General features: G+C 40.6%; 2 protein-coding genes and 1 long non-coding RNA gene across 3 annotated transcripts in view; 1 reads left to right on the top strand and 2 right to left on the bottom strand.

Annotated features, from left to right (window-relative positions):
• LOC107553327 (BTB/POZ domain-containing protein KCTD16-like) overlaps positions 1 to 19,702 on the bottom strand; it is a gene marked incomplete at its 5' end in the record, with an annotated part of 24,673 nt that extends 4,971 nt beyond the window's left edge. Inside the window, one exon of the mRNA XM_016235524.1 lies at positions 19,321 to 19,702. Within this exon, the coding sequence (XP_016091010.1) occupies positions 19,321 to 19,702 (382 nt within the window). The remainder of the gene's footprint in view (positions 1 to 19,320) is intronic.
• LOC107553340 (uncharacterized) lies at positions 11,919 to 15,172 on the top strand. The gene is made up of 3 exons (XR_001604963.1): positions 11,919 to 11,993; positions 12,181 to 12,313; positions 14,741 to 15,172. It is a non-coding gene; the product is annotated as an uncharacterized lncRNA (long non-coding RNA).
• Positions 19,703 to 19,719: 17 nt separating the features above from the next.
• On the bottom strand, positions 19,720 to 21,083 carry kctd16a (potassium channel tetramerization domain containing 16a; the record flags this gene model as incomplete). Its single annotated transcript, XM_071582293.1, has 2 exons — positions 20,844 to 21,083; positions 19,720 to 20,685 (listed from the first exon to the last, which is right to left on the bottom strand). A coding segment is annotated over exon 2 (816 nt), but the record flags the coding sequence as incomplete, so codon positions are not given.
• Positions 21,084 to 24,543: the final 3,460 nt, after the last annotated feature.

Below are 24,543 nucleotides of genomic sequence, written 5' to 3'. Positions count from 1 at the left end.
AAGGGGGTCTGAATACTTTCCGTACCCACTGTATATCCTGCATAGCCACACCCGACAGGAAGGCCTTCGGGTGGAGTGAGCCTTGACCCCTAAGGGTGAGGGAAGGCCGGCGGACTCATATGACATAGTAATGGCATCAACAATCCACCTACTTAGGGTCTGCTTAGTGGCCTCCCTCTTGGAAGGACCATAACAAACGAATAATTGGTCAAACTTCCTCCACATGGCAGCTCTGTGGATATATGTGTCCAGTGCTCAGTGCTCGCACTGGACACATGCTATTTAGCTTCTGCTGGTCAGGCTCCCTAAAGGGGGGAGGACACAAAGCCTGACGTACCATGGGCCATGGTACTGAGGAGGGCACTTTAGGGACGTACCCCGGCCTGGGGTACAGAAATGCTTTGGCCAAGCCGGCCGCAAAGTCTAGGAAGAAGGGGGCCACTTACAAGGCCTGCAAATCTCCGACTCTCTTCAGTGAAGTGATGGCTAACAAGAAGACAGTCTTAAGTGTCAGAACTCGATCTGAAACCTCCTCAATAGGTTCGAACGGAGGTTTACAGAGAGCCTCCAGGACCACGGCCAAGTCCCATGGTGGAACACAAGGTCGTACGGGTGGCCTCAGCCTCACCGCACCATGGAGGAAACGTGTAACCAGCAGAGTTAATTTTGACAGCAAATTTTGATTTAGTTTTAGTCATATTTTAGTCATCTGAATTGTTTTTAGTTTTAGTCTAGTTTTAGTCGAATAAATATCATACGATTTTAATCGACTAAATCTACAGTAAATTTAGTTGGCTAAAATCTAATGGGTTTAGTTACAGTGCATTTATTAAGCATTTCTCCTAAATTTCCTAACTCATTATATAGGTTTGATATTAAGGTTTTATTATGATAGTCACACTGCGGTGACACACAACATGCCTTTATGTTAAAATTAAATAAAACCCCTTCTCATAAAGAACACGTACATGGTCTTCTTTTTAATTAAATACCAATGGTTATATAGGCTAATTATGCATTATTTATAGCAACTTGTTTACCATATTCTTAATTTTTTTAAGCAGACATATTTATTTCTATAAATAAATTTAGATTAATCTTGAAGTGAAGTGACGTGTGGCCAAGTATGGTGACCCACACTCGGAATTAGTGCTCTGCATTTACCCATCCAAAGTGCACACACACAGCAGTGAACACACACACACCGTGAACACACACCCGGAGCAGTGAGCAGCCATTTATGCTGCGGCGCCCGGGGAGCAGTTGGGGGTTCGGTGACTTGCTCAAGGGCACCTCAGTCGTGGTATTGAAGGTGGGAGAGAGCGCACTGTGCATTCACTCCCCCCACCCACAATCCCTGCCGGTACTAACTCAAACCCATTTTGATTAACATCAATGACTCGGACAATAGCAGCTAAATTAGGCTGCTATCCCTTTAAAACCGAACGCACAGCTGCAATGGATGCAATGTACTGATACACGTTCTCCCTACTGTTTACGTTCACTTAAGGCATAATCAACTATGTTTACGTGAATACTCATCAAAATGGACAATTCGACATAATTTTGTGTGTAATTCTCCATTCATGCGACACGAGAGAGTAGTATGTGCCGTGAGACACGCTTTCTGTGTTTGTATGCTTCAGTTTCTTCACTCTGAAAACCGGACCGAATTGAGTTCTCTCTTGCGTCGTCAGATTTATCCATATGTCTGCTCTTCTCTTACTCCCCCATATTGACATTTTTTAACGTTTTATACGACGTGCAGCAAGTGTATGTTAGCTTATGTCCCGCTGGTTCATATGTACATATCTAACCTCCTAACTACACATGAATGAATGAATGAATCTCTTGCCAAATCATCCCTCCAGAAAAGTATTTCAGTGCTCGAAATATGGCCAGCATCTCCAGGCAGTTGATGTGCCAAGTGAGATGGTGACCGCTCCACTAAGCGGGGCAGGGTGGCCACTCATGACCACACCCCAACCGGTGAGGAATGCATCTGTCGTTAACGTTACGTGACGACAAGGAACTCCCAGCACCGGGCCCTGTGACAAGAACCAAGGTTTCCTCCACATGTCCAAGGCACAAAAGCATCACCGCGTGACCTTGATCATGTGAAGTGGATTTCCCCATGGGGAAAACCCATTGGTCTTGAGCCATCACTGTAGGGGTCTCATGTACAGCAGGCCAAAAGGTATCACGTTGGACGCAGCTGCCATCAGACCCAGCAGTTTTTGAAACTGCTTGACAGTGAGTGACTGGCCTTCTTTGACTCTCGCAATTGCAGTGAGGATCGACTCGATCTGAACAGGAGACAGCTGTGCCTGCATTGTGGTCGAATCCCACACCATGCCCAGATAAGTGGTCCTCTGTAATGGAGAAAGCACACTTTTCTTTGCGTTTAGTCTTAATCCCAACTCTTTTATATGGGTGAGAACGACAACTCGATGTCGAACCACCGTCTGCTCTGATTGAGCTAGAATCAACCAATCGTCCATATAATTTAGTATGCGGATGCCTTGGAGTTGCAGTGGAGCCAGAGCAGCATCTACACACTTCGTGAAAGTGCGGGGTGAGAGTGCAAGGCTGAACAGAAGAACCCGATATTGGTAAGCTTCGCCCCGAAAGCAAACCTTCCTGTGTTGAGGAAGGATGGAGACATGGAAATATGCATCTTTTAGATCTATCGAGACAAACCAGTCCTCGGACCTGATCTGAGACATGACCTGTTTGATAGTGAGAATCCTGAACTTCAGTCGCATGACTGAGCGATTCAACTGATGCAGATCTAAAATCGGACGTAACCCCCCATCCTTCTTCGTAACTATGAAGTACCGGCTGTAGAACCCGGATTCTCTTTCAAGAGGAGGGACCACCTCGATGGCCTCCTTCCTCAGCAGAGTATTTACTTCTTGTTCTAACACCGGAGCATGCTCGGGACCCACCACCGTGGAAATGATCCCATTGAAACGAGGCGGAGGAGATCCAAATTTAATTCTGTAACCTCTCCTGACCCATTGTGAGATATTTGGCAGAAGCTTCCATGCTGCCAGAAAATTTACTAAGGCAATCAGTCTCTCAAGACTGACCTCCAATGTAATAGGAGACCTCCTCAGAGGTATCGAGCCCCCCAGAGCCGCTACGTTTTCGGGTAGACACTGGGATGTGCACTCGCTGGAGACCGTTGTGCCCTGAAGCACCGGCGGTGGCAGGGTTAACAGCTCGGCCTCCTGAGGGCACTGAGGAGAGACTGGCACCGTATAATGAGGTGTACATCGCTCTTCCCCAGCGGGGGCTGTCATCAGAAGCCCTGGGACACAAACATCAGGGCTTCTTTGTCGAAGACTTCTTAGCCAGAAGGACGGTCCTCAGATCGGCCTTTGGCTTCGAAGCCTTCGACCGTGAGCATCGCTCCCTTCGCGATCCCTGTTCACGTGGGGCCTGCGAGTCGCAACGCTCACTTTCTGCACTTCTCTGTATGAGGAGCAGGCACATGGCTGGGGCTGCTCCCGTCCAACATGAGCTAGAGAGCGGCGAGGGAGCTGCCGCTTGTTTACGAGCCTCCTGAAACCTGTTGACGACGGAATTGACGGTGTCGCCGAACAGGCAAGAAGGCGCAAGCGGGGCGTTAAGCAGGAAGACCACAAATGCCACTCCGCAGCCACCAAGGCTGCCATTGACCGCCTGATAGCTTTGGCGGTATCTTTCGTGGCGTGGAGAGACAAATCAGTGGTTCGCGGGAGTTCGCTAATATCATCAGCTTTAACTTCCTTTAACCGAGCCCTCTCCCCGGGGGGAAGAAATCGCTCCGTCGGAGCGTGCTTCTGAACCCTGGGAGGTGGCGCTGGATCCGGTGGCAGAGGGAGAAGAAAAGGACTCGCCCGTCTCCATTCCCTCCATCAGATCCAACTGTGAGCCCCACGACTGCAATCGTCACGCTGCCTTGGCAGATGCGGGACCAGAGCCGCGGGGAGCGCTGGCGAGGGCTCCCTCCTCAAAGAGAGCCCTCCGTAAGTGAATCATCCGCATGGAGAGGCACTCACAATGCGGGCAGATTCAGAGCATAGTCACGCTGAAGGCGTTTCCAAAGCATTCGACGCAGCTTGAGTTCCTGAAGTGGAACTCAATATTTTCTCATCAAACTCATCCAAGACCAAAAAAAAAAAGCCTGGAAGTGAGTGAGCATTTTTTGCACTAAATCATAATGAGCCTTTAATAGTCTATTGATGCATGAAGCTTGGCACAAAGCAATGGTAAAAGTACTGACCATGAATGTGTTGGAAAAAATAGCAAGGAGACATTTTAATTATTTATTAATTATTTTCTGAATCATTGTCTGCTGCAACGATGAAGCTGATAATCTCCGCAGTACAGTGAGAGAAATGCACATTTCGTGTGGATTACATAATCAGAGATCTATTGTTTTCGTAGACATGTCAAGCTTTCTATAGATATATTTCTCATAACTGTGAGGCAAGTAGACTACATGCTTCATTATTATGACGCGCTCCAGTTCAAGGAGACCGAATGGCATACAGTGCATTCTGTTTGTGTTCTTTATTTTACAAAAGCACAATGTTTTGTTGATATTGTGAGTGTACACAAATAAAAGTAGACCTTTACAGTTCCGAATGATGTATTACTCTTTTCTGTATGAGCAAAAAGGACGGTGTTGAGGTGTTAAGTTGTTTCCACTGTTACCAGAAAACAATGCCAGTGATCACGCTGGCACCTCCATGTCATACATTTGTGCAAAAATAGCTTCCACATTCGACACAAACACTTGAATATGCATTGAAATAGCACATATGAGGTGAAGTGAAGTGACATGTGGCCAAGTATGGTGACCCATACTCGGAACTAGTGCTCTGCATTTATCCTATCCAAAGCGCACACACAGCAGTGAACACACACACACACACACCGTGAACACACACCCGGAGCAATGGGCAGCCATTTTTTGCTGCTGTTCAGTCATGGTATTGAAGGTGGGAGAGACCACCTACAATCACTCCCCCCACCTACAATCCCTGCCGGTACGAGGCTCGAACCCACAACCTTTGGGTTACAAGGCCGACTCTCTAACCATTAGGCCACGACTTCCACCGTTAGATATTTATCTAACATTAAAGTGAGCAGCCGTGTAAAGTTGCTACTACTTACATGTTTCAATTTAAAGCTATATTTGAGGTGGATGAATGATAAACAAATGTTTGGATGTCATGCCCGATATACCGCAATTACTTCAAGGACCAGCTGTTAACGATCTGTCCATCACAGACACAGACAGTTTTTTTCTGTGACTGACTAATACAATTTTGGTCATCTAACATTTAGTTGACTATTGGGGGGCAGCCCTACCGTCTTTAAACTTGCAAACTATTCTAACTCGTAATTTCCAACTTGTAGATTTCCAATAGAGATTGTAAGAGTTGTTGGAAGCTTAATAGTGGTGATTATAAAGTCATGCGACCATACATTTACATATATCCTAACCATAGACTGTATAAAAACATGGACGTAGTGTCTGTGATGTCACCCGTAGGTTTCCGAAGAGCATTTTTGAAGCCTAAAGTAGGTGGAGACGGCCGTCGCCATCTTGGCAGCGCGTCACTGCGCGTCACTCCCGGATAATCGAAAATGGGCAAAGAGGCAGGAGCTGGTTGCTGAAACCACACCCACCCAGCTCGACGGTGGTGACAGCAGTGGCAATCCACCTGTCACTCAAGTGGCCACGCCCTTAATTATGCAGAACTTTAAGGCTTAATATAAAAAAATTCACCCCCCTCACAGCTGTCACGAAGGGCAAAATTAGCTATATAGACCAAAACCAGGCTGTAAACATATTTTTTTCTGCTGTAAAGTTGGGCATTTAAACATGGGGAGGCTATGGTACTGACTCCCTTTTGGAGTTCTCTAGCGGCCAGTCAATGAATTGCAGTTTTAGTCACTTCCATGTTGGTTTCACGAGAAAGGTTGCTGTTTGATCCTAACTTGAGATTTTTACTTCTGCCCACTGCATTGAGATTTCAAAATACACACACAAAAACTGTGTTTATTTGGGATAATTATCTTGATGAGCAAAAGATCATCAATATTTGTTGGTCATGGAGCTTATTTTCTGTAATAATCCAAACTGCTGATCAACATCAATTCAACTACTAACTTAAGTTAACCAGACCTGCAGACTGAGGGCAGAAGCTCTGGACTTCATAGCAGCTTTCATTGGCCACCGTTTGACTGACATGTAAACAACCAATCACAGTTCGTTTTTAGGGGTGTGAAAATGTAAAGTCGATGTCCCTACAAAACAGACTGACGTGCAAACAATAAATCATTCATTCAGGATGTCATCTTCAGTTGCCAAGAGTCTATGCTGTGAACAGCGTTTAGTTGATCCTGATAACACATTTTGTGTGCCTCATGCATTAGACATTCAATAGTCTGTGGGCGTAACATCTGAGGCTGAGAATATAGGGTGATGCTAACTTCCAGGCTGGCCTGCAAAAATACATCAACACTGCAGCACTCGTTAGCTATAGATCAACAATTTGCTAATTTGTGTCAATTATATTTCAAATCTGTGAAAGATGTACTAATCAAATATCCTATAAAGTCGGGCAAAACAATGTTGTTTTGGACTGTGTGGATCCAAAACCATCCAGCTCCCAAATATAAGGTCTATCTACAAACAGCAAAGGGAAAAAATAAATATTCTCAGCTCTTGAAAAATGACTGAGTCAAGCCGTCTGTTTTGGTATGCCAGGAAAGTCAACCAATCATACTCACCACAACCCTGCAGGCATCTCTGGATTGGAGCTATTTCCACACACACACGCGCATGCATACGGGTCTCAGCCTCAGTTTGCACAATACAATCATAACCATCAATTTTACTGAGATGATAATAAAAGTCTTTCTGCAGGTACAGGTCTTTCTGCACCCTCAGATTTTGTGGCTCTGACTTCAGATCTTAGTAAAGACAAAAAACAAACCTCTTGATTTTCAACAGATCGGTTTGATATGAGAAATTAGCAAAGGAATCTCTGCACACTTGAGGCTTGTTAATGAGAACGGGACCACTGATACTGATCCTGAATACTGGGAGCCTGAGCCATATTTTCATCCTACGAAAACTGCAGATCAACATCAATTCAATTACTCATGCATGATGCTGATCATTTATATGTGCATCTTAGGGTTAGATCAGTACAAGAGCTCTGTGTAAATATGTATAGTATCCGTGTCTGATTAAAGTCCTTCTGTTATGGTTTTTGAGCTTCGCCTGAGGTTTGATAATGTGCATGTGCTTGTTAATGTACAAAGTAGGCCAATTTTGTCCTTGCGGGGGAGCAGTCATATAGAAAACTCATCTTTGCAAATAAAAAAGCTTGTATCTAAGAAACACAAACATTTTACTTGGAATATTAAGTTGTGAAAACCCATACTGTGCTGATAATGATACTAATGAGGTGTCCGAATGTAAAAAGAGCTGATGCATCATTGGAAATGAGGCAGGGTGACAGAAGCGTCCAAATGGGATGGACTTCATAAACACCCATTGTCCTAATCCAAGGACAAGTAACGCCAATCCCAGTCTCAGAGTCTGCAATCCAGGGGTTTTGTGCTGGAAGATTACAGACAATGTGACAATTTTATCTTCTGACTGATGTTGGCACAAGCTGCAGTCTCCTTCTTTTGTTAAAGGCAGCCATGTGCGTCTGAAGGAAAGAAGCGTCTGACAGACAGATTGGAGAGCCCTGATCATCTCAGTGTAGTCATGACCCTCTCAAAGCGCTGATGGGCTGTAATAAGACCAACAGATCGAGATGACTGAGAACCTGTCATTACTACAGTGGTTTCTTTTGAGACGTGGAGAAAGACAAATTTCACAGCATCATAAAGAAAGGACAGGAATATTCTAATACTAAAGAAGAGCCATTGCTGTAAAATTCACATTGTAACGTAATCTGAAGCCTTCTTTAGGTGAGAGTATAAAACACTTTTAATGCTTGTAATTTACAGTATAAACACCAACTTCATGACATGCTTTTAAACAGTGATTTTTAACACATTTACTTCACTATCTGGTTCAATCCATCCATTAAACAAATAAATAAAGAATTAACCAAATGTATTAATTTCTTGACTAATTAATCGCACAAGTTCCTACACTAAAAAAGTCAAAAGCTCTCACTGGGCCGTTTCCCTACGGTAAACTAATCTAAGCAAATGGTACATCTTTGTGCCTTATTTACTCCTAAATAATACATATTAGTACATTAAAAGTTCTTATTAATATATTAAAACCTAAAGTGTACATATTAGTATAATGGCATATATTTACTATATTAAAAAATAAACTGCAAATTATTAGACTGCTATTTTTGTTTAACATTAACAATTACAGAACATGAACGACTTTATAGCATTTCCAAAAAACAACAATCCCATTAACTATAATAATAAATGTCTTATTTAGCTTTGATTTTATTTATGAGAAATAACTCCAGATGTTTCTCTATTTCTGTCATTAGTATATCCACTCTCCTGTTTGATTGAGAAATCACATATTCACACTTCAAAAGCTTATTTCACATATTTTCATACTAAATTACAAATGAAAACAGTTGGTATCAATATTAATTAATGTTTTGTTGTTGTTGATCTTTAAATCTTTGGTCACCTGGACTTTCAATGGAGGGACAGTTGGAAATCACTATACTGAAATAAAGTCGGCAGCAACTTCCGGTTCACACGGACTTTAAATATAACTATTAAAAAATTTAAATAATTAATAATATTAAGTATAGTTATTATTGCACTTTATTTATTTAGATAAAATAATAAAAATAGTGCAATAATACTATTATATTGTGAAATAAAAAATGAGTATTAAATAAAAAATAGTTATTTTATAGTGCACTTAAAACAACACAATACTAATATTTACATTTTCTTTTATTTCTTTATTTAAATATTTTTATAAGAATTATAATCATTTTCAAATTTAAAATCAGCAAGCTTTTATTTTGGCAGGTTGACGTCTCCGGTTTTGAAGTGTGTCTGTGGATAAAGTGTCAGTTTTGCGTTTTTCCCTGAAACTGGCAGCGCATAGCTGAGATTTAGGCTTTCGGTTCGGATGGGCATCTTATAAAGTATTACAGTTGGTCGATCTAAAATGGTGATTGTGCATTAACAGCTGTCAATGTCGATCTGAGCTTATTTACCCAGCGCATTTCTTATTTCGGTCGCATGTGCATCCCTGCTCATAAGGCCGCAGGAGAGGATTAGTAAATGGCAGTAAATTCAATTCAATTCAAGTTTATTTGTATAGTGCTTTTCACGATACAAATCGTTGCAAAGCAACTTTACAGCAAATTAGGTTTCTACAATATTTATTGTTAGCTTATCAGTGGTGACTGTCAGTTAATGTACATATGGCAGAAATGTACGGAAAGTTTTTGTAACATGGGAAATATGATTTTCAAAAGACAAGTTGCTATCTAATATAACACCCAGATTTTTGACTGTAGAGGAAGTAACCGTGCATCCGTCTAGTTGCAAATTGTAATCCACAAGATTCTGTGTACTGTCTTTTGGTCCATTAAGTAATATCTCTGTCTTATCCGAATTTAATAGGTCATTAATTATTGGTCATCCAATATTTTACATTTTTAACACACTCTGTTAGCTTAGATAATTTAGAAGTTTCATCTGGTCTTGTTGAGATATATAGTTGAGTATCATCAGCATAACAGTGGAAACTAATCCCGTATTTTCTAATAATATTACCAAGGGGCATCATTGAAAATAGCAGAGGACCTAGGACAGATCCTTGTGGCACTCCATATTTTACTGGTGATAATTGAGATGACTCCCCATTTAAATGAACAAAGTGGTAGCGATCAGACAGGTAGGATCTAAACCATCTTAAAGCCTGCCCTTGAATACCTGTATAGTTTTGTAATCGATCTATAGTGTCGAACGCAGCACTAAGATCAAGTAAAACTAGCAATGAGATGCAGCCTTGGTCTGATGCAAGAAGCAAGTCATTTGTAATTTTAACAAGTGCAGTGGAACTGATGATGGTAGGTCACATGGTAAAGACAACATGACAAATGTAGTACATGATGCATGATGCTGTAGTACTTATTATATTTATACTGAACACATTCATGCTATACAGGACATACTTTTAAACAATCGTTAAGAGAGTACTCATTCAAAAGAAGTAATTAGAGAGAGTATGTAATTTCGAATGCAGCCAATGTCTGTGTCCTACATCTTAAATTGGATTTTTGCCCAAACCCCCATAACAAAGCATCACCCCTGTGCACTTGTAATTTCACAGTTTTCTTAAGCATGGAAATCTTTAACACACTGCATATGGCCGGTTCCGCTGAAAAATCACTTGCAGTGCTTTCTCGCTCTTCTCCATTTACTTTCCATCTCAGGTGGAGTGGCTCTTTCTGTACAGCAGACTATATGGGAACAGTCTGTATTTGCCCCATCTCAACTCCCCTAGTGGACACAGGACTTATTTCCTGTGCCAGTTCAATAATGGCTGTAAATCACTAGCGTTCAAAGAAAGAAGCTGCATATTCACTTGAGGCTCTTAGAGGATATGGCCAGAGTAATCTTGGTTGCCTAGCTCATGTTTCAAGTGCTGTGGGCCTAATACACTACTTGAAGCACATTTGATTAGCCCACACCCTACTGTATAATCTGCACTAGACTGGAAACAATGTGACAGGCTGTGTCGTGATGTTGCAATACATTAAATGCTAAATTATATAGCGTGAGCTACATTCTAGGTTTTGAATGAGATAATTATGCATGCAGCATCAACTTCACTGGACGTTTCTGCTTTATGATGCAAAAACATGCCATAGATCATCAGTATTCTTGGGCAACAGAGAAGGTGACCTTAAAAAACATCTAATAGCTTTTTAATTGGAAAACTTTCAAGCTAGCTTGTGATGTAAATAATTAGCTATACTGTTTGGTCCTTAATGATCAAAAGAATAAGGCTCATCCATTTGAAGAGGGTTTGTTAATGATAATGATAAACTAAGCTTTTTTTAAAACAAATATTTCATAAATTATTCTTATTGCATTAACTTTCAGGAAGAGAAACACATCTTATTTTACATATTTTGGGCTGTTCATCATCAAAGTGAATAGTGCTTAGAATTTAAAATATGTGACCCTGTACCTCAAAACCAGTCTTAAGTGTCAATTGTTTGCTGAATAAATAAGCTTTCCGTTGATGTATGGTTTATTAGGATAGGACAATATTTGGCAGAGATACAACTATTTGAAAATCTGGAATCTGAGGGCACATAAAAATCTAAACATTGAGAAAATCGCCTTTAAAGTTGTCCAAATGAAGTTCTTAGCAATGCATATTACTAATCAAAAATTAAGTTTTGATATATTTAGAGGGTTGCAGATTGTAACCTGTCACACGGACTGCTTTTCTCTGGCTCCAGATAACTTTGTCTGTTGTTATTAAGTGCTAACCATTGGTGCTACTGTGGGCTTAGTTGGAGACTTGTAAGTTTGTTTAGAATTTAAGTATTTTGTAAGGAAACTTGTAGGGAGGTGGGTGCCTTTTTCTTTAATTGCTTTTCTCCTGGCTATTTGGATAGTCAAGGAGATAGGGAAGTTCATTTTGTTCATTTTCTTTTGGTTTATGTATAGGTAAGTTATAGTTAAAATTGAGTTAGAAATCTTTTAGTTTGTTGTGTTGGCCTTTGCCCCCTCCTGAAGCTTATGTTTCCTTTTATCTTTTTCTTATGATTGAATAAAAAGTTAAATATTTTCTTTTTGTTTGGAGGTGTGTTATTGGGGCTGGAGACAAGAGCTCCCTGTGCTTTCTCTCTCCAAAAATGTTACTGCTAGGTCCATTACCTCTAGACTAAAAGGGCTAGCATGTAACAAGTGGGGGCTCGTCCGTTCAAGTGAAAGTTTACCTTGGTGTAATTGTAAGTATCTGCTCATTTCTTTCTTGCTCTGTTTGGCTGTTTTATTTTGGTGAAGGAGAAGGCCTCTGTGGTAGTGAGAATTATGGAATTTAATTTAATTTAATTTACTCTTTCTCCTACCATAGAGGTTTTTGAACATTGCAGGAAGGCAGATTTGTTTTTAATAGCAGATTTCTTTAGTACTGAGGTTTCAAGGCAGGCTACCAAACAAATTATTAAAGATGACTTGCGTGAAAAGCTAGTCGATGTAGGGATTTTACCAGATTACTCTGTTGTCGGTGCTGAGGAACAACCTGGATTCACAGCACAAGCTGTGACCGGTGGGGTTCTTCCTGGGCCGGCAACTGAGTCTCTGGGTGAGTCAATGTTAGCGTTCAAGTTGTTCTCAGCTACCTGTTGAGGGGGTGGGGGTTATTCTGGGGAATGACCTCGCAGGGGGCAAAGTTTTTCCCAGACCAATTGTGGTCCATAACCCTAGCGTGTGTGAGCAACCTGATCTAGCACGTCAATTTCCTGCAGCTTTCCCTGCATGAGTTTGTGACTCGTGCTCAATCGTCTAAATTCAGAGACCTGGTGGATCTCTCTGAATCATTTTTGGTGTCGCATGACGAATTTGTGGAAGATAAGGGCCCGGATTAAAATCGGATGTATCTAACTTTTGTAGATCATGTCCTGTATGTCAATTGGCCGGGAAAGTCAGCAAAAATATACCAGTTGCGCCTCTACAGCCAATACCTGTTCTGAGAGAACCTTTTGAACGACTCCTTGTTGACTGTGTGGGTCCGGTGCCCAAATCTAAGTCAGGACACGACTACATTCTAACAATCATGTGTACCGCCACACGTTTCCCAGAAGCGATTCCTTTACGCTCCATTAAAGCCAAAATCGTCATTAAGGAGTTGGTGAAATTTTGCACTACCTTTGGTCTGCCCCGTGTTGTGCAAACTGACCAAGGGTCGAATTTTACATCCAAGGCATTTACACAGACCCTTGCTGAGTTAGGGGTCAAACACCAGCTCTCCTGCGCGTATCATCCTGAGTCGCAGGGCGCGCTTGAGAGATGATCAAACCCTTAAATCAATGTTGCGCTCCTATTGTGTAGGCCATGGGAAGGACTGGGCTGAGGGTCTTCCGTACCTTATGTTTGCGGTCCGTGAAGCAGAGCAAGAGAGTCTTGGGTTTAGTCCGGCTGATCTTGTTTTCGGTCACACTGTGCGTGGCCCGTTGAAGTTGCTTAGTGAACAATTATTAGCTAAAGTCTCCCCGCCTGTGACCATTCTTGACTATGTCAGCACTGTTCGTGAGCAACTGTATAAGGCCTGTGAGCTGGCTAGAGAACACTTGATTACAGCTCAGTCAAGAATGAAGTCTCGCTACGATAAGAGAAGTGTGAATCGTAGTTTTCAACCTGGTGATAATGTTCTTCTCTTACCTGATCCTGGTTCTGTGTTTCGATCTAAATTTTCAGGTCCATATGAAGTCAAAGAAAAGCTCAGTGACACAAATTGTCATACATACTCCTGATCGACGTCGTAAGGCCCGTGTATGTCACATAAATATGTTGAAGCAATTTATTGTGCGCGGTGAGAAGCCCATTTCCTTCTCTGTTTCACCAGTTGCAGTGGCTACTGTTAATGAATTGCCCGAAGATGAGCCAGTTGAAAAAGTTACACAAGTTGCAGCTAAAAAGCTTCAAAACTCTGCCGTATTGAGTGATTTGCAGAGCTTTCTTGCACACCTGACAACAGAACAGAGGGAGCAAATTATTAAATTGGTTCATGAATTTCCTTCACTCTTTTTGGATGTGCCTGGTAGAACGACCATGTTGACACATGACATTGATGTAGGTGAATCTCATCCAGTCAAGCAACATCCTTATAGAGTAAACCCCAGGAAGCGTGACATAATGAGATCTGAGGTTGAGTATATGCTGCAGAACGGTCTAGCAGTGCCTAGTCAGAGTCCATGGAGTTCGCCTTGTTTATTAGTGCCTAAACCCGACGGCTCCTATCAATTCTGTACCGACTACCATAAGGTTAAAGCCTTAACGAAACCTGACTCCTTTCCTCTGCCTCGGTTAGAAGATTGTGTTGACCGAGTAGGCTCTGCTAGATATGTTACCAAATTAGACCTGTTAAAGGGTTATTGGCAAGTGCCCTTAACTCCACGTGCATCTGAGATCTCTGCGTTTGTCACTTCTGAACATTTCCTACAATATGAGGTTCTAGCTTTTGGCATGAGAAATGCACCTGCCACCTTCCAGCGCCTTATGCAGGTGGTCTTGTCAGATGTTCCGAATTGTGACGCGTACTTGGATGATGTAATCATCTATTCAAAAATCTGGGAAGAGCACGTAAAGACTTTGGAGTTGGTATTCAGTCGCTTGGCTGCTGCCTCTTTAACCTTGAATCTTGTTAAATGTGAGATTGGTAAAGCTGTGGTCACATATTTGGGGAAACAAGTTGGCCAGGGTTTTGTTAAGCCAGTTGACGCTAAGGTTGCTGCCATACTTGAGTTTCCTACACCCCGTAACAAGCGTGATTTACGCCGGTTTTTAGGTATGACTGGGTACTACCGGGGATTTTGTTGTAACTTCTCCACAATTGTGTCTCCTCTTACTGACCTTCTCAGTACTACCTCAGAGTTTTAAGTGGAGTGTGTTAATGACTTTAAGGCTGCCAAAGATCTCCTTTGCCATGCCCCAGTGTTGTCTGCCCCTAATTGTGATTTGCCTTTTAAACTCCAAGTAGATGCCAGTGCTACCGGTGCTGGAGCAGTCCTACTGCAGGAGGACTCCCGTGGAATTGACCACCCCATCTGCTTCTTCTCCAAGAAGTTCTCGAAATGCCAACAACGCTACAGTACGATTGAGAAGGAGGCCCTCGCCTTGCTGTTAGCTCTTCAGCATTTCGAGGTTTACTTAGGAAGCAGTGCTGTGCCTATCGACGTGCACACTGACCATAACCCACTGATCTTTCTCTCCCGCATGTCCAACTCTAACCAACGTTTGATGCGCTGGGCCCTAATTGTCCAGGAGTATAACCTTAATCTCCAGTACATCCGTGGTAAAGACAATGTGGTGGCGGATGCGCTCTCTAGGACTACAGATTTGGAGACTTAACTGGGTTGGTCAAAACAAAACAAAAAATTATGACTGAGTGGCATTACTATTGGAGTTTTATGGGTAGTTTGTTTCACAATCCGTGGGTTGTAAAATTTAATGGTGGGGGTGTTACGTCCTGAGACGTATTTATTTGTTATGCGCTTTGTGGTGTTTTTTTTTTTTTTTTTTTTTTCCTTGTCTACTGCTATCATTCGCATGCAGGTGATTGGGTCCACCTGTTGCTGATTTGCTGCCCATTTACCTCAGCTCCACTGATTGGCTGCCGCCAGGAGAAAGCCAGCATATAAAACCAGCACTGCCTTTCAACAGAGGGAGAGGGAGAGGGTTGCAGATTGTAACCTGTCACACGGACTGCTTTTCTCTGGCTCCCTCCTGAAGCTTATGTTTCCTTTTATCTTTTTCTTATGATTGAATAAAAAGTTAAATATTTTCTTTTTGTTTGGAGGTGTGTTATTGGGGCTGGAGACAAGAGCTCCCTGTGCTTTCTCTCTCCAAAAATGTTACTGCTAGGTCCATTACCTCTAGACTAAAAGGGCTAGCATGTAACAGATAGGACAATATTTGGCCGAGATGCAACTATTTGAGAATCTGAGGGCACATAAAAATCTAAATATTGAGAAAATCGCCTTTAAAGTTGTCCAAATGAAGTTCTTAGCAATGCATATTACTAATAAAAAATTAAGTTTTGATATATTTACAGTAGGAAATTTGACCCATACAATGTATTGTTGGCTATTGCTACAAATATACCCCAGTGACTTAAGATGGGTTTTGTGCTCCAGGGTCACAAATAAAATAAAGCTCTGCTTGACAGCAGGTCGAGATTTTGGGTCAAAATGGAATGCCAAGACTGATGCAGGCAATAAATAAAAATAGTAAAAAGTAAGTCAGTCAGTGAGTTCCATCTGAATGCAGCTATGAAATGTGTGAGATGTTTATGAATCGCATGATGCTCATGCAATTTATTTTTCTGCCAAGCAAAAATCATTAATCACGACTATTAATTAATGCAGAGACAAAACTGACCAGTTGGTACAAATAATTAAAAAAAAATGTTGAGGACAACCTGCAGCACATTTTTTAACTGCAAGAATGTGCAGAGAAGGCATGTTAAGTGATGAAGCACATAAGAAGGAGGATGAGTAAGTAAGCGACAAAGAAAAATAAGCAACCCCTTTGACCGCACTGATATATTACCAATCTCTTGGGCAGTCTAAATTGGTAAAATGTGTCATGTGGGTGATGTTCTGAGAAGTAACAGCACAAGAGAAGGCAGTGAGGCCTGTAAAAAGCAACTGGTTCATTTCACCAGGGGGATTCAAGAGCAAACAAATTCAAAAGAGAAACAAGAATCTACCAATTATGCTGTAAACTGAAATGTGCAGCGTAAAGTTGAGATATAACATTTCAACCATTATAATTTAATCTTGTTATCTGATGTGACAGAAGTGTCAAGCAATTTTTTGGGCCAAGTGGATTTTAAATACAACTTTAAATGCAAACATTTTTATAATTTGCGTCTTTTGAACTATGTAGCATAATCGTCTAACACTGTGGTAGAAATCACACATTCACATGTCTAAGTCCAATAAAGTCATCATCTGTAGACCTTTTGCTTTAACATCCTCATGTCTCTCCAAACCCATAAGATTTTCTTTCCTGTGGAAGAGAATGTCAGAGCTGCTTCAATGAAAATACATAATGATCATAACTGTCAAGTTCATTTGTTTGGTTTATCTAAGAAAACTAATAGGTTGGGATTTAAAGCCAGGTCTCCTTTCATGTTAATTAAAAGTGTACTACTACATCTTACCCTAATATAAAGTAACAACTAATTAGAAAAAAAGTGCATCATTTCTTTGTTCATCTATAGGCACCAAGTAAGATAAGATAAAATAAGATAAGATAAGATCATTTCATTAACAATAAGGTAATTTCATGACACCCCTAGTTAGTGTTGATTCCCCTTTTGCTTAAATATCACAATCAATAAGAAAAAAGTGTTACATGTTTTATTTTATACAGAGTTTAAATTAATCTTTAGGTGATACATGATTTAATTGAAGTCCAAAATCCTGCATACGTCACCAGAGAGAAGTCGGTTTCACTGGAAGATCCAGTTATGGCATTTTGATGAATAATTATGAACATTTTTCATTTCTTGATGATTTTAACTTCTTGATTATTTAAACCAATAGCGCATTTGCCATCATGCTGTTGGTCTGAATATCAGCACGACTGTCGTGTAGATATACACTGTAAAAAATGACGGTGAATTTAACGGTAAAAGACTGTAAAAATGCTACAGTAAAAACCTGTTAAATGGTTAATGGTAAATTCCCCTAATATATATGGTGAAAAACTCTATTGGACATTACATGTAATTTTACGGTAGAATACCGTTTTTGGAAGTGAAAAAGACCGTATAATTTACAGTGAATAACCATAAATTTACATTCCCAGAATTCCCAGCGTTACATTTCAAATTTGAGTTTTTTTTGTTGAAATAGCTATGTTTCGTCTTAGTTTTTCTTGTATGTTACACCTAATGTTGTTAAATGAATGTTTATTGCATTATTTCAGTTTCATGTGTGCTACCGTGATGGTGTTTAGCGTCTGTGTAAATGACACGGTGCACCTTCTATATATGTTCTTATAAGTTGCTTGTGATGGGCTTTGGTTCATCATGTGACTTTCTTAACACCACCTGCTTTTGGTGGTTATCAGTGTATTACAAAGGTACAAAACAGATTTCAGTACTTCAATAGGTTGGTATATTAACCTTATTTCAGTTAATGAAGTTAGGTTTTAACTGTAAATTTAAGTTAAAACCTAAAATGGTGCTACTGTATTTTTTACGGTAAAATTCCGGCAACCACAGCTGCCGTTTTTTAACCGTAAATTTTACGGATTTTTTTTTACATTGTAGACTTACAGTATAGCATTACTCCTTATCCTGATGTGCCATAATTGTTTTCCATTATGTGGGCAATGGGAGGGGCTAAATGCTGCAGTAAATATACTGATGACAGAAAACAAATCATTAAGCAGCCATATGTCCATTCGCCCCAAATCTCGTGACTGTCCTCCAGAAGCTCTCTGTTCCAGGCCCGCTCTTTTTAGTTTTTCAAAGGGGACTCATTTGAAATTAAGCACAAAGTGATTTTTAATTGGCCATATGCTGCAACATCTCTCTCATTTAAGACAAAGGCAAGTCAAATGAACCACTAATGAAGGCAGGCGCTGGAGAACAATTGTATATCCAAAAGGTGCACATGTAGTTAAACAAAGAGAGATTGAGCGAGTGAGCACGAGAGAGAGAGAGAGAGAGAGAGAGAGAGAGAGAGAGAGAGAGAGAGGGGGGAGGAAGTGACATGATCATCACTGTGGTAGATTACTGAAATATTCAAACCACACTGTCCATATCCCTGAGAGCTAGACTTGAGGGAATTCTCCACATCTGCATTGGCTCGAAAGCCTCTCTCGCTCTCTTCTATCGATGTTCTGAGCGGACAAACTCAGTTCAGTCTGCTAACACTTAAAGGGAAGTGCATCACCTACATTTGAGTTTGAGGCAGATTATAGAATTGAACTGAATAGAATTGATCAAAACTATCAGAGCGCGCCGCCTAATGGTACTGTCTGAGAAAAGCGTGACAACTACACACTGAATAGAATCCACTCGATTTTGAAGCCTTGTGATTTGGATTTTTTTTTTAAAGCAATTATTAGCTGACACACTGGAATACTTGATTCTGGTTGACCTGCCGTGGCATTCAGTGGTCAAATATTTCTGAAAACTGAAAACAATATATTTTTTACCCCAAAACAATCGTTGTTTATGCAATGGGCTAGTTGACAACAATCGATAAACCACTTCCATGATTTGGCGATAAAGCAGAAGTAGCATACATCAACGGAGACTCTATTTGACGTCTGCATTACATCTGCAAGACGTATTTGTTCGAGCGTTTGTTCATCTGCAATACCTCTATAGGACGTTTCCTATCAGATATCAAGTATAACTTTAGAAAACGTCTTTAAGATGTTTATCATTTAGAATGCATGTAAAACTGACGTCTATCAGATGTTTGTACACAGCAGACGCTTTCCAGATCTTTAACAGACATCTTGCAGACGTAGGCTACATGTGCTATCTGGGACCAACTGGCTGTATTTTGTTGTGAAATAAACTGTACTTACGGTAGAAGACGTACTCTGTGTTATTGGACCAGCATCTGTCATCAGTGCGTCTGTTGTGCGGAGAAGGGGTGAGTGATGAATTGCATGCGGCGATGTGGAAGCCGCTCTCCGCGAGGATGTCAAACGCTCGCTCCAGGTGGCGAAACTTCAGGTAAAACTGAGAGGTGTAGCGCTCGGCTGGCCTGTCAGGGTCCCGGCTCTCGTTTAGAGTGTCCCCGAAAACTTCTTTGGCCAGACCGACCCTTCCGCAGATGAAGATTTTGGGTGTTCCTCGCGCTTTGGGATCCGCGTCCCTCCCGAAGGCGCACGAGCTCTTGCATCCCACCGTGATGAAGCCGTAGCGCCTATCGCGCGCGTCCAGGTAAGACGACCAACTGGCTGTATTTTGTTGTGAAATAAACTGTACTTACGGTAGAAGACGTACTCTGTGTTATTGGACCAGCATCTGTCATCAGTGCGTCTGTTGTGCGGAGAAGGGGTGAGTGATGAATTGCATGCGGCGATGTGGAAGCCGCTCTCCGCGAGGATGTCAAACGCTCGCTCCAGGTGGCGAAACTTCAGGTAAAACTGAGAGGTGTAGCGCTCGGCTGGCCTGTCAGAGTCCCGGCTCTCGTTTAGAGTGTCCCCGAAAACTTCTTTGGCCAGACCGACCCTTCCGCAGATGAAGATTTTGGGTGTTCCTCGCGCTTTGGGATCCGCGTCCCTCCCGAAGGCGCACGAGCTCTTGCATCCCACCGTGATGAAGCCGAAGCGCCTATCGCGCGCGTCCAGGTAAGACGCGGGGAACAACCTCTGATCGCTTCCCTGGGACGCTTCGTCAAAGTCACCGTGGATATATTCATCTGGTGTCAGGATTTTCACGAGCTCGGGCAGCTGGAAGAACTCAGCCTCCCGTTTGAGCCTCCCTTTCTCCGGGAAATAATCCGGCAGGACGACGTTCCTATCGCGGAGATAGTCCAGCACATACCGAAAGAGAAATCCGTCCCTGTCGATGAAGTAGCGTCCCTTGATGTCCTGCGCGAGGTCGTTGGAATCGTCCTTTTTAGCTGAGAATAATTTCCCCAGCAGAGAGTTTGGCACGCTGGTGAGGGTGGCATGGCGAGTGTAGTACACCTGTCCACCTACATTGAGCTCAACCACATCAGAAGAGCAACTCTGAGCACATCCACTGTCCTTGGGCGTTTGATAAGTCCTGCAATTCTCAGTCAGAGCCATTTTGGCGTTGCACGCTTCAAAAAACAAAAAAGCGAATGCGCAAAAGTTTTTGATTTGTTTTTAGGGAGCAAAAAGTCAAAAGGAACATAACCTGCACGCGCTTTAATAGCCATCCACAGTCCATTGTGTTATGTACAGCATCTCTGAGACCTGCAGAGATGCAGTTTATAGAAGTACAAATGCATCAAAATGGCACAATAAGATTAGGCTTTTCCAACAATTGTAGCTGGGCATCTATTGCCAGATGATAAATCTGAACACGCATCTCCCTGTTATTTGAAATAATGTAGAAATAGAAGAGCTCTCACCCAAGGGAACCAATTATGCAGCTCATGTAACCTCCAGCCGAAAATCCCAAAATAAGTTCTGCTTATAAAAAAAATGGAAAACTGCACCGACCAAGACAGCTTCAATTTCCTACAGAAGAGTGCTTCTCTCTCAGGAAATCTTGTCCGTCCAGAACAGCTAGTCTTCATGAACCTGGCACCCACCCAGCATTTCAGTAAAATGATCTGTAGTTGAAAACGAGGGTGCGTTGTGAAGTTTGTGCATCCTGACTCTCCAGAGCATCAGCAGCGTTGTGCGAATGAATGCAGCGTGCAGAGAGAGACTTTGGACGGGGGAGGGAGACCATTCTTAGGGAGATGAGCCTTACATCATCTTAAAGGAAAATGACAGCTGGAAAGAAACAAGCATTTCACCCTGCTTCTCCAGATTTCCAAATCGACTTATTAAATTAAACATGCTAGAGATTAATTGGTTAGGCTGCAAAATGAATTTTCATATAGATTTGGAAAAATTTAGCATGGCATCTCTTGCTCACCAATGGATGCTCTGCAGTGAATGGGTGCCGTCAGAATGAGAGTCCAAACAGCTGATAAAAACATCACGAAAATCCACAAGTAATCCACACCACTCCAGTCTATGGAGTGTCTTGAGAAGCCAAAAAACTGCATGTTTGTAAGAAACAAATCCATCATTAATGCATTTTAAAACTGTTACATTTTAAGTTAAAACACCTTAATGGTGAATTTGCTTCACCCACAAAATGTGCTGTTTATTTCAATAATTACTATAATAGCAGTGATTAGTAGCCATTATACATGAACTGAACTCTGCTACATTTGAAAAATTTAAATATTACTTCCATTTATGTGACACAATGTAGTCTGCTTCATTCAAGAATTTAAGAAAATTGATATTAGAATGTTTTGTGGTAATAAATAAATGTAAACCTGACAAAAAAAAATCCTTTTACCTTTTATTCATTTAAAAAATGTAATGAATAATGTAATTTCTGACAGCACAGGCCATTGATGTAGTTTTGGTTGGTTGTTGACAATGAATTGCAGACCTGCCACATCTGAAAATAAAACGTGATCTTGAATATACATTAAACCTGTTAGTCTTTTGTGGCCATTAGTTTGAAAATGAGTTTGCCAAAATGAGATTGCTTGTTTGAAAATAAACAGTTTGGAAAATAGTATTGCATTCTCAGTTCCTGATTGTAGATTTTATAAGCTTACATGGGCTACTGTATATGTTAATATTTATCCTGAACACCTTTACACTCTTTATGTGACTAATTAAAAAAATTTTTTTAATCATTATGTAAAAATATGAAATGGATTATTTCATGTTTTATCCTTGTTGCCCATAATGTCTCTTATGTAAAAAACTAACAAACAAACAAACAAAAAACGTATTTAAGGTGTCCTTATTTCAGTGTAATTGTACATTTAAGTACTGAGTAATATTAATTAACAACATGTAGCCAACTTTCTATAAGGCTAGGGTTAGAATTAGGATTTGGTTTAGGGTTACTGCATGTAATTATACATAATTTACGGTTATTACTAGTACATGTAATGTGTAACAAGGACACTGTAAAATAAAGTGTTACCAAAAACGTCCTTCTTTGCGGTTACATTGCAAGTATTATCCAACACCCCAAGAAAAAACAACAACATTGTTTTGCAAAAAAAACAAAAAAACACCGCAAAATGAAGCACATGCTAAACCAAGAGCCAAAATGAAAAAGTGGAACTAATAGCAGATCTGCTTGATTCTACTTATAATGTTAATTCCTGCATTATAAATCATGCAATAATGTTTGTTATAAATGAAAGAAGGCGTCTGGACGGGTATGAACGAGAGAGACAGAGTAAGGGCAGACAGGAAGTGCCACAGCCTGAGAGACGGCAGGTGAATGTGTGTAGTGTGTGTATTGTAATAATAATAATAATGATTCATTACATTTATATAGCGCTTTTCTAGGCACTCAAACTGCTTTATATTGTCAGGGAGTATCTCCTCATACACGACCAGTGTGCAGCATCCACCTGGACGATGTGACGGCAGCCATAGTGCACCAGAACGCCCACCACACACCAGCTTACTGGTGGAGAGGAGACAGAGTGATGAAGCCAATCAGCAGATATGGGGATTGTTAGGAGGCCATGATGATCAGAGGCCAGTGGGCAAGTTTGGCCAGGATGCCGAGGTCACACCTCTACTCTTTTCAAAAGACATCCTGGGATTTTTAATGACCTCAGAGAGTCAGGACCTCGGTTTAACGTCTCATCCGAAGGACGGTGCTTGTTAACAGTATAGTGTCCCCGTCACTATACTGGGGCATCAGGACCCACACAGACCACCTGTATATACTTATACTTGTATCCAGTATTGGGGGTAACGGATTATAATTAATAACCACGAATGACATCAGTAAAAAGGAAGATATGCAAATGTAGTAAGAGCAGGAGTGCTTTCTTGAGTGTTTCTAATTCATCAAACTCATCAAAAGTACTTTTAAGATATTTCTACTCCAAAACCTACCTATGAAACAAAAAACATCCGCTAGGTAGAAGTATTTAGTTGTCACCCACAAAATGTGCTGTTTATTTCAATAATTACTATAATAGCAGTGATTAGTAGCCATTATACATGAACTGAACTCTGCTACATTTGAAAAATTTAAATATTACTTCCATTTATGTGACACAATGTAGTCTGCTTCATTCAAGAATTTAAGAAAATTGATATTAGAATGTTTTGTGGTAATAAATAAATGTAAACCTGACAAAAAAAAATCCTTTTACCTTTTATTCATTTAAAAAATTTAATGAATAATGTAATTTTTGTAATCAGATTACTTTTTTTCAAGTAACTAGTAAAGTAATGCATTCATTTTTAATTTACAAGCAGATATCTGAGTTACTTTTCAAATAAGTAAAGCCAGTTACTTTGTTTTCCCATGTATTGACTGACAGCGTCACAGAGTGAGTGCAGAGGCGCTGTGTGAACATGATGATACTGTAGACTAAATGTCAGCATGCATTTACTCATCTCACTCGCACAAAAACAGATTCAGCATGCCTCAAAATGAATAAAAACAGTGAAATGCAAACTCAGGACATGACGCAAACATGTTAAATAACACAAATATCATTTAAGTATTTAACCAGTATCTTTGCTGCTGACCTTCGATGAACAATTATAAGCAAAAATGACTTTCGATAAACATAACATTTGTGTTTCTTTTTATTTTTTGATTCTGAAGAGAGAAAAATGAGGCCAAGGCAGATTGGAAAAAGTCATGCAAATGTAACGTAACGCATTACTAAGTAACTAAGTACCGTAATTAGTTACTTTTTAAAGAAAGTAATGCAATATTGTAATGCAGTACTTTTAAAAGTAACTTTCCCCAACACTGATTGTATCTGACCACAGTGACCCTCAGCATCTGGGTGTTTATATGTTAAAAATATATTAGTCAAAACTATAATTGTTCAGAATGTCTAATTTTACTAGTTTACTAGTTAACCTTGTAATCGTTCGAAAATTAAATCGTTCAAAGGTGTTCAATGTTGAGTATAAAAATTGTTATTTATATTTTACCATTATATTATGCATTCATATTATTTTACGAGCAAAATCCAAATGAACATATAACATAGATGTTTGCTGAGATTTGACGTAGTGACACAATTTTGCGGCGTGATTACG

This window comes from Sinocyclocheilus grahami, unplaced genomic scaffold (assembly GCF_001515645.1).
Source record: "Sinocyclocheilus grahami isolate Dianchi unplaced genomic scaffold, SAMN03320097.WGS_v1.1 scaffold470.1, whole genome shotgun sequence".
Classification (NCBI taxonomy): domain Eukaryota; kingdom Metazoa; phylum Chordata; class Actinopteri; order Cypriniformes; family Cyprinidae; genus Sinocyclocheilus; species Sinocyclocheilus grahami.
Note: the sequence above shows the minus strand (reverse complement) of the source record. Positions and strands in the feature narration are given on the sequence as shown.